The sequence below is a fragment of the Capra hircus genome, chromosome 2, assembly GCF_001704415.2.
Source record: "Capra hircus breed San Clemente chromosome 2, ASM170441v1, whole genome shotgun sequence".
Taxonomy (NCBI): domain Eukaryota; kingdom Metazoa; phylum Chordata; class Mammalia; order Artiodactyla; family Bovidae; genus Capra; species Capra hircus.
In genome coordinates this window covers 46,047,698-46,061,283 of record NC_030809.1, presented here as the reverse complement: position 1 = coordinate 46,061,283, position 13,586 = coordinate 46,047,698, and the positions used below count along the sequence as shown (strand labels likewise).

The following is a 13,586-nucleotide window of genomic DNA, read 5'->3' as shown; positions in this document are numbered from 1 at the left end:
AGAATTCCATGGTCAGAGGAGCCTGGTGGACTACAGTTCATGGGGTCGCAAAGAGTTGAACACGACTGAGCAACTAACACTTGACTTCACTACACGGATGAACATGTTTGTCAAAACTCATCAAACATGAGTTGTACATGTCCAAACTTGCTCAGTTTAGTTTGCAACACTGCCATTTCCCTTCAGTTACAGTCAAGGATGAGAAGATCATTCAGAATCTGACATTTTGGCAAATAGGGAACTGCGGGCTTTGTACATGTTTTATCATTCTATTATTTCCTATAAATTACGATTTTCATTCCAATAATCCTGTGGTAAGACTGTCTAGATAAAGAACCACATAATGACAGTCTGCTTGCAGAAGTTTCCAGGGAAGCTGGAAAAGTAGGACCATACCCCCCCAAAACAAAGAGTTTGCCTCATTACAGAGGCACCCCTGGGAACTGGACATCCCACCCAGACTGCACATTCAACCACTGATGTGTTTGTACTGAGTTACCTCCTTCTCCTGACTGAAGTTCTCAAAGATAGCTGTGTAGGACTCATTTATTTTCTTCCTTTCTTCTTCTGATTCTAACTCAAACTTCCTGGTTATCTTATGTTCTGTAGAGATGAGGAAATGACATATATGGGAAAAATGACATAAATGTGGGAAAAACAGACACACCAAGAAAACCAGAATATCTGGAGGTAGTAGAAATTCCAGACTGGGTCAAACTCAAGGTCCTTTCAGCCTGGTGTTGAACCTCTGACATTCACCTGGAGATGCCTGAGAATGAGGTGAATGCGGTGATGGTTCTCCATCACATCAGCCGCGTGGGATCCACTTCGGGTGCATGCATGTGTTCTAAGTCGCTTCAGTTATGTCTGACTCTTTGTGACTCTAGGGACTGTAGTCTGCCAAGTTCCTCTGTCCATGGGATTCTCCAGGCAAGAATAGAATACTGGAGTGGGTTGCCACGCCCTCTTCTAGGGGATCTTCCCCACCCAGGGATCAAACCTGTGTCTTACGTCTCCTCCATTAGCAGGTGGGTTCTTTACCCTTAGCGCCACTTGGGAAGCCCCTTATTTCTAATACCTCTGGTTCTTCTTGTGTAGTTTATTTTGGATCCGTTACTTATTATTTTGTCCGTTGCCTCTGCTGAAATAATCACTATGTTTTCTTGGATACTCGAATCCTAAAATACAGCTCTTGGCTAACATGACTATTCCAGCAATAAAATGTATTCTGTACTTAGCCCTGAGGCAGAGCTAGGCTTAAATCATTTTGAGGGGCTGGGAGAGCTGCCAATAAAACTGTAATACTAAACAGGATGATGGACAGGTGAAAGTCTCACACAAATCTCTTCTTCAGCATCGTGGTGTTGGGGTTGGGTAGGGAGGCAAACCCTGGGATCACAAGATAAGCCTGGACTGAGGTACACTGTGAGCAGCTAACATTTGGTCTTCCAAAACCAGTTGTAGCATCTTAGCATAGACTTTGACAACATGGTATCATTGTAGTATGAGTAGCTGGGAGTCTGGGCAACGACCTGGGCTGCTGCTGCGGCTAAGGCACTTCAGTCCTGTCTGACTCTGTGTGACCCCATAGACGGCAGCCCACCAGGCTCCCCCGTCCCTGGGATTCTCCAGGCAAGAACACTGGAGTGGGTTGCCATTTCCTTCTCCCATGCATGAAAGTGAAAAGTGAGTGAAGTCGCTTAGTCGTGTCCGACTCCTAGTGACCCTATGGACTGCAGCCTACCAGACTCCTCCATCCATGGGATTTTCCAGGCAACAGTACTGGAGTGGGTTGCCAGTGCCTTCTCCAATGACCTGGGCTACACCAAGATTCCAGGAAAGCCTCAAGCAGGAGCAGTCCCCATGCCCCATTCCCCAGCCTTGACTCCAGGATCTTCATGCTATCTCCTGGTTATCCAGGGAGGGAAGGGACTTGAGGATGAGCTTTCCCAGGGAGTATTTGCATTTAATGAGCAGTTTGTTAAAGTCATGGACTTCCCTGGTGGCTCAGACGGTAAAGCATCTGTCTATAATACGGTAGACCCAGGTTCCATCCCTGGGTCGGGAAGATCTGCTGGAGAAGGAAATGGCAATCCTCTCCAGTACTATTGCCTGGAAAATTCCATGGACAGAGGAGCCTGGTAGGCTACAGTCCACGGGGTCACAAAGAGTCGGACATGACTGAATGACTTCACTTTCCTTTCCTTTGTTAAAGTCAGCTAAGTTGGGCTAGGATGTGGAATAAGTTTATAGAGGCCCCACTTTTGCCTCAACTAGTCCTCTAGGTCAGGAAGCAGAATCTTCAGAGATTTCCCTCTCCTTTTTCCATTTATGAAAAAGCTCAGTGCAGGTAGGAGAGTCTCCTATAGGGCAATCTGTGTGATCCAGGCTCTGTGCTAAGTGTTGGAAATGTTAAGAATACATAGCAATATATGAATATATCAAATCAACATGCTGTGCACTTTATCTCAAAAAAAAAAGAAAATACCTCAATTGAAAAATACATCAAACATGGCTTCCTTTGGAGGGGGCATGGCAGTATAGAGACTCTCCATGTAATGGATCATGTTGCCCCTCTCCCAGAAAGTACTGAAAACTAATTCAAGAGCCTTTTTTTTTTTTTTTTTTTTTCTGGAACGTCAGACAAGTCTGCAATCCTACAGATGTCCCCAAGCTCAGTCCAGCTCGTGATTGCCAAACTTGCAACCAGACAGTTCTGGATGGTACAGTTTAGCCCCTCGGGTGGTCGAACACCCTAAAAGACTCCATCCTGTTGCACTTTCTTGAAATCTCCACACTTTCCATTCAGGAGTCCAGCCCTGCAGCACATCATCTTTCAAGACGCCAAGGCCACCTTTCTCGAGTCGAGATCAACATTAATGCCAGTTTCTTTGGGCACCTGTCATTAAAAGCCCAAAGTTTCTGAACTCACTTTGCTGTAACAGTATCCTCTCCCGCTCCAGCTTCTCATCCTTCTCCCACTCTGCCTTCTTCTTTGACCACTTGTCCTCCATTTCATCATAAATGCTGTCCTGTTGGGGGGACAAAGGTACCATGAAGAAAAGCATCCTGAAAGGCTGCACCCCAGCCTGAGGCCCAGTACTGAGCTCTCTGCAGCTTCCCTCACCAGAGCCCCTGGCTGTGGGCCTCCATACATTAACTGGTGGGCGATGATTCCAGCCCTGGGACCCAAGACCCTAAAGATCAAAGCAGACTCTGTGTGGTGTTTGCCCTATTGGAATGGGGCTTCCTTTGAAGACAGGCAGTTGAGCACACTGCATGTGTTCATGTCAGCTCCCTCTGAATCATGAATTACTCATTAATAGCACAGTAGGAAACAAGGGAAATGTCAATATGTTAATTTTTTAAATCAGCTGTCCTTGTTTGCCTGGGACTGAGCTGTTTCCTGGGACTCTAGACTATCAAGGCTGAAAATTGGAAAGTCCCTGGCTACCTAGGACCCATAGTAGGGGCTTGCTGCCCCAGCCCTCCCCCATCCACTTCCCATTTCCTACTCTCTCATCCCCCTAGAATGGAATTGCGCCCTAATTCTGGCTTCCTGGGCTCCCATCAAATTAGCTGATGAAATGGATGGGCTATGTTCTGGGGTGCCCCCTGCTCCACTTGCTGAAGTTAGTGCAGAGTGATATAGCCTTTTTGGATGGCACTTTGGTCAAATGTGTTGAAGACCTTTTAAATGTTTATTCCTTTTGACCCAGTGTTCTGCTAAAATTAAAGACAGTACAAAGTACAGATCTTAAAAAGTGGTTTTCTTTAGAGTGGCGATAGTTCTTTTGGCTGTTGCTGTTGTTAATTTTTGAATTTCTTTTAAAAAAAAACAACGAGCAGGTATTAATTTGGTCACGACAAACACATTCATCAATGGAGTCTTTTAGGGTCCAGAGGCCAAATCATCCTGCAAGCATGCCATAAAAGTCCGTAGGTTCACTTTTCTCCCTGGGTGCAGTGAGGGTCACTTAGGTTCAAGAAGACCGGGGATTTCAGGAAATTATTTTCTGGGCAAGCACTCTAGACTCATCTCAACATCATCAGCCAAGAAGGAGCCTTGCTTCTCTCTCATAATCCACCAAGGAGCTCTGAATCTCACCTGATATATATGAAACATATTCTTCAAATATTTATATTCTTTTCCCATCTCCTCTGAGAACAAAAGGAAAACAACAGAGTCGAGTCATCATTATTCCTCTGAAATACATTCAAATTCATGTGAGAGCCCTCCTACACACCATCCACACCTTGAACTCATCCCATCAGTGGTGAAACCATGGTGCTGCCTCAGCAGTTGTACTGGAAGCTTATCAGAAATCAGATGCCTGGACCCCACCCTGAACCCACTGAGTCAAGGTCTCAGAGACAAGGCTCAGTATCTGTTGATAATATGAAGCCAGATGATTCTGAGGCACCCTCAAATCTGAGAACTAATCCTTGGGGGCAAACCTACAACTGAGGGTAAAAGAGAAGCAAAACCTTCTGTCTTTTTAAAATAACATTCCTAGTGTATCCTGGTTTTGAAAACAATTATCTTTTATTTAAAACAAAAATCTGTATGCGAGACAGCAAAAGAGACACAGATGTATAGAACAGTCTTTTGGACTCTGTGGGAGAGGGAGAGAGTGGGATGATTTGGGAAAATGGCATTGAAACATGTATAATGTCATATATGAAACGAGTCACCAGTCCAGGTTCAATGCATGATACTGGATGCTTGGGGCTGGTGCACTGAGATGGCCCAGAGGGATGGTACGGGGAGGGAGGAGGGAGGGGGGTTCAGGATAGGGAACACGTGTATACCTGTGGCGGATTCATGTTGATGTATGGCAAAACCAATACAATATTGTAAAGTAATTAACCTCCAATTAAAATAAATACATTTATATTTTAAAAAATAAATAAAAATAACATAGAGAAAAATCTTTTCTTTAGAAAATTGGAAAACTGGCAAGGTATTAATACTAATATCATCTTTAAAAAAGATAACATAAAAAGGGAAGAATTTCTGCTTCTGCCTATAGAGATTACTCTATAAACTCAGAATTATGAATGATACACACTTTGCCCTTCCCAAGGGCAGCATAAACAATGGGATAAGTGGCCCACACAACCCTTATAGGTTATAAGGTCATACAAATCACAGTGTGCCTATTAGCATTTGATGAAGCACCAAAATGATGGAACAGTATTATATTTGTAGAACTTTTAGATATATTTTAAAAAGTGCTTTCATATTCTTACTGCTGTGATAAAGGCAGGTATTATTGTCCTCAATTCCCAGGTGGGGAAACTGAGACTCAAGGAGATGAAGGGACTTGTTCAAATCCCAAAACTTGGCTGCAGACACTTCTAACTTCTCAGGGTAGAGAGGTTGTTTGTTGACATGGTTTCCCTTTTTTCAGTTTCATTCTCAATCACTCCCTCTTCTTGGGCTTTAGAAGCAAACTTTGAAAGTCTACCCAGAGTGCAGCCATGGCCATGGGAATTCCTTTGCCCTCGACCTGCATGGTCAGCCTCTGCCCCCTTACCAGGGTCATCTCCCAAAACCTTACCTAGTTTGTCCTGGGCAGCCAACTTTTCTGCCTTCAAGGCTGCCTTGTAGTTTTTCTCCAACTCACTGAGTTGTGCTGCGTGAGCTTCCTCGAGCTCCCTGTGGGGCCCCAGGAGAAGACCACAGTCACCTATGGAAGGTTTACCTGATCTCAGCTCCCCTCCTCATGCAGGCAGCTGGTGGGCAGGCAGTGGGGCCCTCACTTCCTGACACATTCTTCTGGCATCCATCCAGAAACGGTTGAGGAGACCTCTTTTTTCACCATCCACGATTTTGAATGGAGTCACTGGGGCCCATAGACTACCCCCAACAACAGGGTCTTTGCTTACAGCAAAGAAACTGTGAGCTGATTAACACCCAGGATAATTTTAGAGCCTAAGTTCTTGTCAGGCTCCATTCCAGGAGGCAGATGTTGGCACTGTTCAAGAAGGGCATTAAAACACAAGGCTGTAGGAGCTGTCAAGCCAAGAAAAGACCTGGAGAAACCTTAAATGCATACTGGTAAGTACAAGAAGTCAGTCTGAAGAGCCTACAGGCTGTATGATTCCAACTGTATGAAATTCTGGAAAAGTCACATCTATAGAAGTGGTCAAAAGATCAGTGGTTTCTGGAGGTTAGTGGGGAGACAGCAATGAACAGGCAGAGCCCAGAGGATTTTTAGGGCAATGAAATTATTCTGTATGATACTGTAATGGTGGATACATGACACTAAACATTTATCAAAACCCATAGAATCTGAAGTATCAAAAGTGACTTCCCTGATGATCCAATGGTTGGGAATCTGCCTCCAAAGCAGGGGACATGGGTTCAATCCTTGGTCAGGGAACTAAGATCCCCCATGTTTTGGGGAAATCAAGGCCGAGTACCACAACTAGAGAGGCTCTTTCACTGCAACTGGAGAAAGCCCGCATGCAGCAATGAAAATCCAGCACAGCCAAAAGAAAAGAAAAGGAGTGAACCCTAACCTAAATGAAGACTTTGGGAGAGGCTCATTGATTGTAAGAAATGCCCCATGGTGGTGGGGCAGGATGTCAATGATGACGAAGGCTGTGCAGGTGTGGGGCCAGGGGGTATGTGGAAATTTTCTGTACTTTATGTTTTACTGTGAATCTAAAAAATAGTCTATTAATAAAATATGTAAGTTAATTAATTAATTAAAAAAATTAAAAGCAAGTTTAATTTAAGTTTAATTAAAGCAACACCTATGAGGACTTTTCTCCAGCAGGACTAAGAAAGGGACTTTGTGGGTCTTCTCATTCACACAGACAACACATTTCCTTTCTCTTCCCCTTGGTTTGTCTCTGCAGCTCTGGCTCCTGCCCTCCCATACTTTCTTCCCATTTTGCCCAGCCTTGAGCTAGCAGCCAAGACGGTTTGAGGAGAGGAGAGGAAGAAGAGGGGGGCAGGGAGAGACTGGGCTGAGAACAATAGTAGTTTACCATGGAAATCTCATAGAGAACTGAAAATTGTTTCTTCTTAGCAATCAACTGAAAGGGAGATTATAATCGAAATAACTGGATGATAAAGCACAAAGTCAGGAATAACCTCTGTGCTATGTTTCAGTGGCCTCAGATCAAACCACCCTGCTCTCCAAAGACATGTCTCTCATCTCCCCCACCCCTTGCCACCCCATTGTCTGAAATCCCAGTGAACTGAAATCCTGCAAGGATACAGGAACCTTAGGACCTGCAGTATACTTGTGCCAGAAAGCATACCTCGTCTTGCTTTCAAAGTTCTTCTGCATCTCGGCACAGCGGAGATCCATTTCATTAGAGAGCTGGAAATGAGGCCAGGCCAGTATTAACACGACAGGAATGAGGACCCCACTTCCACTTCAACTTGCAACTTCTGAGAAGCCTTCCCATTCATGGGGTACCACTCACTCCCCTAGCCTCTCCTACATAGTTACTGAAGGAATGAAACAAGTCTTGCCTCTGTCATTTGGTATGAAACCAATTCATGATGTTGGTACATGGAAACCATTCCTTTCACTGTTGTTTTTTTTTTTTTCCCTTTGGCTGGATGTAATCTCTATAAGGTCATGGCCTTTGGATTTGGGAATATGTAACTCAATTGAGCAATCATTTATTGTGCAAAAAGCTTGACCTGGAAACATCAAACAGGCCTAAGACTCAGGCCCTGTCTTCGATGAACTTAAAGACCATGTTAATAAGTCCTTGGCAGAATGACTGTGTTTCCAGAGGAAGGGAGTGCTCAGTTGCAGGTGACCCTCTGTTCTAACACATTGGGTCCTCTGGCTGGTGTCTCAGGAGGAATGGACACTGCCAGCTGGGATAAGGGTTGGGGGGCCAGCACTTCTCCCCTTTGTGCAGTCACACAATGTGGGGTGTGACGGGAGGAATGTGAGAATCACAGTGTGAAGTCTCTTCATCGAAATAATCTAAATATGTCTTCAGTAGGGCCGGTGTTTTGAAAGCGTGTGTTTTGCCCAATAACCCACCAAGGATGAGTTGAGTGATCTCATGCAAATTATTTAACTTCCTGAGTCTCAATTTCCTTTCTGTAGAAGGTGACCACAAAAACAGGGTTTTCAGAGAAATACAGGGATGAATCACCAGAAGGGAAGGTCTCAGCCTGAGTCCTAGGTTGGGTCACTATAGTATTCAGACACACCTGGGGTGTGTCAGAAGGTGAGGGGCTGCCTGGTGGGAAGTCACCCTTCACACATGGGTTCCAGTAACAGCAAGCATGAGCGGATGGGAAAGAGATGTAAGTGTCGCTCTGGTTTATCACTCCAGCTCAGGACACCAGGCACCCCTGCTTGGGGTGGGGAAGAAGAGTCCATGATAAAGCAGATGGTAAAATCTAAAGGGAGTGTCACCACAATCCCCAGGAGACAAGAAGACTGCAAACTGAAATCAACAGATTCGGGAGAGTGGGCTTCAACAGTTTCAATAGCAACAGGAAGTGGGACTGGAGGCTTCTGGGCAGTTTTTGAGTGAAACTAAAGTAGTGGTCACGCTGGTGCCATTAGCAAGGGTTTCAGCAAGGTCTGAAATTAAACTCACCACACAGGGCATAGCAGGCTCTGGTGGAAATTGCTGGTGCCCCCTAGTGGAGCAACCCACTCCAGTACTCTTGGCTGGAACATCCCATAGATGGAGGAGGGTGGTAGGCTACAGTCCATGGGGTCGCAAGGAGTTGGACACGACTGAGCGACTTTACTTTCTTTCTTTCCTAGTGGAAAAGATAGTAGCATTGAGCATGCCAGAGATACCCAGGGAGCTCCTGGAAATTGACTTAGGCCTGAAGATCAAACCAGTCAGTCTTGAAAGGAAATCAACCCTGAATATTAATTGTAAGGACTGACGCTGAAGCTGAAGCTCCAATAATTTGGCCACCTGATGTGAAGAGCCAACTCATTGAAAAAGACCGTGATGCTGGGAAAGATTGAGAGCAGGATGAGAAGGGGACAACAGAGGATGAGATGGTTGGGTGGCATCATTGACTCAATGGACATGAGTTTGAGCAAGTTCTGGAAGATAGTGATGGACATGCTGCAGATAAATGGGATTGCAAAGAGTTGGACATGACTGAGTGACTGAACAACAATTAGAGGAAGGACTTGAGTTCTTGGCAATTATGGATGAGGATGGAGTCAGAGAAATACAACGGGGTGACCACAATCTTATCTGCAGAGCTGTTGCTTGGGCAACCTGGCTCCCATGAGTCAAGAACTTGGCCCCTTGCCTGGAACATAGCAGGTCATCTGAAGCTATTGGTCTTTCCCCTTCCCATAGCTCACTCAAGGACCACTCACCAATTTTTGGGCAGAACGATGGTCTCTGTTCATTTGCTCTATGATCACTGTCAGCTCTGAGATCTGTTCTTTGAGGTCGGCAATGATATCAGTCCTGCGGGACAAGTAACCCATCACCCACAGAGCTTCCAGGCTGTGCCGGCCAGGGCTCTCCCTGAGCATGACCGGCTCTGGCCCAGTGAGAGCCAGGCTGTGTTCTGCACTTCCTCCATCATCATGGGGTAGGGGTGCAGGGGCAGAGGGTGGGCTGGGAGAAGGAAATTTGGCAGTAAGGTTGTTGAGCTCAGACACAGCCCTTTTGGGTAGACTGGCCAGAAGCGAGTAGGGGTCATTTGGTGACTCACTAGATTAGAAGAGAAAGAGGAGGATGTCAGAAATCTATTAGGGTTTGACCTTGACTCAGTAAAGATAGTTGAAATGGAGGAGGGAGAAGGTCAGAGGATTAGGGAATGAGTTGGGGGGAATAGAATTGATGCTGACAGTGACTCACAGGCAAGGAATGGGCTGGAAACAGGAAAAAGGAGGGATTTAAGAGTGTGGCTTTCAGACTAGATTATGGATTTTTGTGTTTCTGGAAGAAAGTGAAAGTGAAAGTGTTAGTCACTCAGCTTTGTCCAACTCTTTGTGACCCCATGGATTGTAGCCCACCAGACTCCTCTGTCCACAGAATTCTTCAGGCAAGGATACTGGAGTGGGTTGCCATACCCTTCTCCAGGGGATCTTCCTGACTCAGGGACTGAATCCAGGTTTCCTGCATTGCTGGCAGACTCTTTACTGACTAAGGGAAGACCTGAATGGTCTTCACAGACAAGGAATGGGCTGGAAACAGGATAAAGAAGGGATTTTAGAGTGTGGCTTTCAGAATAGATTATGGATATTTGCGTTTCTTGGGCCCCCATGAAATCTGTAAGATTATTCGGCGCTCTTTGGTTGAGCTGGAGTTAACAGGGTGGCAGGCAGTGCAGCAGACATGAGGTCCTTAATTCAACAGGTCAAGAAAAGAAGAAAGAGGATGTAGGAGGAGATGGGGAAAGATGAGATATGAGTTAGAGATTCAGGACGAAAAGTGAAAAGAATGCGGGGACTGACTTTATATGGTCCTGGAGGATGGGGAGTGGGTGAGCCTTGAATGACAGAGGGGGTGGCGTAGGCTCAACTGGAATGGAATCAGGCCAGAGTCTTACACACCGCATCTCTCAGAGGCATTACTGAGTGTTGTCTTTGGACATAAGGAAAAAGATGCAGGCTCGGGCTTCCCAGAAGTCCTGACTTTACTCTCAGTTCTCATTCTTCAAATTCAGACAATGGTATGACTATTTCATCTACTCATTACCTTCAGGAACAACTACTCTCCTTTAGGATGAGTGACACCAACCCAGTCATTTTCCAGATCAGCTGCCTGACTCGTCCGTCCATCCTCCTGACTCCAGTGGGCTCTGAGCAGAGAGGTGGGTACAGAGAGGTGCCAGCACAGGGCTGAGTGAAGGGACACTGCGGACTGGGTGGCAAGTGAGGGTTTGTCCTTGGGACAGGAGGGGAGAAGTCTGGGGAGCTGGAGGGAGTTCAAGGGCATTACCTGGAAATTTTGACTTTGCCCATGTCCTCCGATTCTGAATGTTTTTTCCTATCAAACATCTCATCTCCTAAGGTGACAGAAATCTGCTCCCTGTTCCGAACGAGGCGGTAGCCAGGTGACACGTTTATCACTTCCTGGGCATCAAGGTAGAATGTGAGGTCATATTGCAGACTTGGAGTGTTGGGATTGCTCCAGTATTTCTCTAGGGCCTTACTCACATCTTAGACCCACGAGGTGGGGTGTTCCCCTGTAGCCTCCCCCAGTTCCCTCTCTCCTGAAACCAAATCGCAAGACTCAGCTGGTCCCTGGGTGTCCTCATAGGCTTTTTCAAACCCAACATGTGCAAAACCCAAATGCTGACCCCTGCTCCCCGCCTCTGCCTCTGAGCCCTGCTCCTCTTCTGCAATCTCCTTCCAGATGCCAGGAGGCGGCTGGGTGTTGTGGACGCTGCTCAGGTTTTGGAATTAGATGGGCCTGAGTTTAAATCCTGATTCTGCCAGTAGCCACAGTTAGTCAGCATCTCTGAGCTTCAGTTTGCTTATCAGAAAATGAAGGTAATAACTCTTCATCAAAGGGCTTTTTTGATAAATAAACAAAATAACACATGAGAAAATACCTAGCACAACTGTGAGCAAAACAAAACAAAACCCTCAAAATTCTAGTCAGTTCCACCAAATCATTCATCTGGGCAGGGCAACCATCCAGTGTGGACCAGGATAAGATGTACGGTCTTTTTTAAAAAGATTTTTTGATGTGGCCATTTTTTTAAATAAAAAAAGTAGTTATTGAATGTGTTGTATTGCTTCTGTTTAATGTTTTGGTTTTTTGGCCCCAAGGCATGTGGGATCTTAGCTCTCTGACCAGGGATTGAACCGCACCCCCTGCATTGCAAGGCGAATTCTCAAGCACTGGACTGCAGGGCTGGTCCCAGATGTACTGTCTTGAGTTGTGCAGGACACCCTGTAGCATCTGTTACCTCCTAACTCTGCCTCAACCTCATCGTCTCTTCACCACACCCCTGCCCCTCATGTGGTCCAAGGCCGCTGTCATCTTGCTCCTTGTCTCTGCTGATCTCTTCTCAGTTGGCCTCTCTGCCTTTAGTCTGGCTTCCCTAAAGTTCATCATCCTCTCCACCTAGAGGGCTATTGTATTTTTTTTTTTTTTCCTGACCATCAAGAGACTGTGTGATCTTCATATAAGACAGGTGGAGCCGGGGAAGAGAGGCAAGGAAAATAGATATAAGCAGAGAGAGTGTGAAAAGGGCCAATCATACCCCACTGGAGGGCATTTTCTAAAAATGTAAACCTGACCTGTGTCAGACCCCTAAAGGCTTCCAGACACCAAGAGAACTAGGTCTAAACTCCCAGGCAGGTGTCACGTCCTTCCAGGTTTGTTCCCATCTCTTTCTCCAGCACCCTCCTGTCCCTGCTCCTTTCCTCTCATCCTCCCATCCTGGCTCCTCTCAGGTGCCCTGGTGGTCTGTCCCCTTGTCTTTGTAGGTTCCCAAGTGCAGCAGAGGGTTTCCTGCATCTGGGCTTAAGCTGTTCCCTGGCCCGGACTGATTGCCACCATCTGGTTTCTGTGGGAGACTCACCTCACCCTACACGCTACAAGGCAGCCGAAAGTGGTTAATAAAATGCCTTCTCTAGGATCCAGCTGAGCTGAGTTCAAGCCCTGGTTCTACCCCTTACCAGTAACACATTAAATGTGATCTTGACAGATGCTCCTCAGGGGATCATTGCACAGATTCGAGGAGGTGAGTGTGTGTAAAAGATCTATGTCTTCACATAGCGGGTCTCAATAAATGTTAGCCCCACTGCCCTCTTCCCAGTTTTACTCACATTAGGTAATTTATTGCTCTCCTCTTGTTTTCCTAAATGGACTTTCATTCTGTAAGAGAAAGACATGCTTAGAAAGCAGTCGGGGGAAAAAGGAAGGTTGGTACACAGATTGTGATGAAATGATAGGTAGTAAAAAAGTAGGAAATCAACCCATCACTAGCCTAATAGTAGAACCATTCCTAAAACAAGGGCCTAGAAACTTGATATGAAGATCCAAGCACTCTTCTATGAGCCGGTGCCTAAACTTCAATGCACGTGCTTTTTAGTGACATCATTGCTGTGTCTGCACAACTGCCTTTCTTCCTGTTTGTACTGGAGATTGGTGTTCTGGGAACCTGAAAGTGCCCAGGGTTAAATAAATTCAGGGCAAGCAAAGTGTTACTGTTCTGAGACCTGGTGTTAACCCTGATTATAATTAATATTTTTTTTCCAGATACAGAAACATGAGCATAGGGTCAGGTACTCAAACGTCATAAGAGTATTTGCAGGGGAGCTTACCTGGGATGTTGGAAGAGTCGAATAAGAGTAACTACCTTCTGCTATGGTGGCAAGCAACGCAAATTGGATTCTATCACTCTACTCAGAATCCTCAGATGGCTTCCTATGTGTTATGGACTAAATTGTGTCCCTCCCATAATTCACCACATTGAAATCCTAATACCTGCTATCCCAGAATGTGACTGTATTTGAATTTACGAACTTTAAAGAAGTGACTGAGTTAAAATGAGGCAATTAAGATGGGCACTAATACCATTTTCCTGGTGTTCTTGCAAGAGAGATTAGGACACACAGAGAGAACCCTGGATGTGTATGCACAAAGGAGAG

General features: G+C 45.7%; 1 protein-coding gene across 2 annotated transcripts in view; it reads right to left on the bottom strand.

Annotated features, from left to right (window-relative positions):
• ALS2CR12 (amyotrophic lateral sclerosis 2 chromosome region candidate 12) overlaps nt 1-13,586 on the bottom strand; it is a 30,256-nt gene that overhangs the window by 14,257 nt on the left and 2,413 nt on the right. For both annotated transcript variants that reach the window (XM_005676367.3, XM_005676368.3), the window contains exons 3-10: nt 12,762-12,810; nt 10,921-11,054; nt 9,345-9,438; nt 7,279-7,340; nt 5,565-5,662; nt 4,109-4,161; nt 2,933-3,032; nt 500-603 (exon numbers count right to left, since the gene is read on the bottom strand). In XM_005676367.3, the coding sequence (XP_005676424.1) occupies nt 500-603; nt 2,933-3,032; nt 4,109-4,161; nt 5,565-5,662; nt 7,279-7,340; nt 9,345-9,438; nt 10,921-11,054; nt 12,762-12,810 (694 nt within the window). The remainder of the gene's footprint in view (nt 1-499; nt 604-2,932; nt 3,033-4,108; nt 4,162-5,564; nt 5,663-7,278; nt 7,341-9,344; nt 9,439-10,920; nt 11,055-12,761; nt 12,811-13,586) is intronic.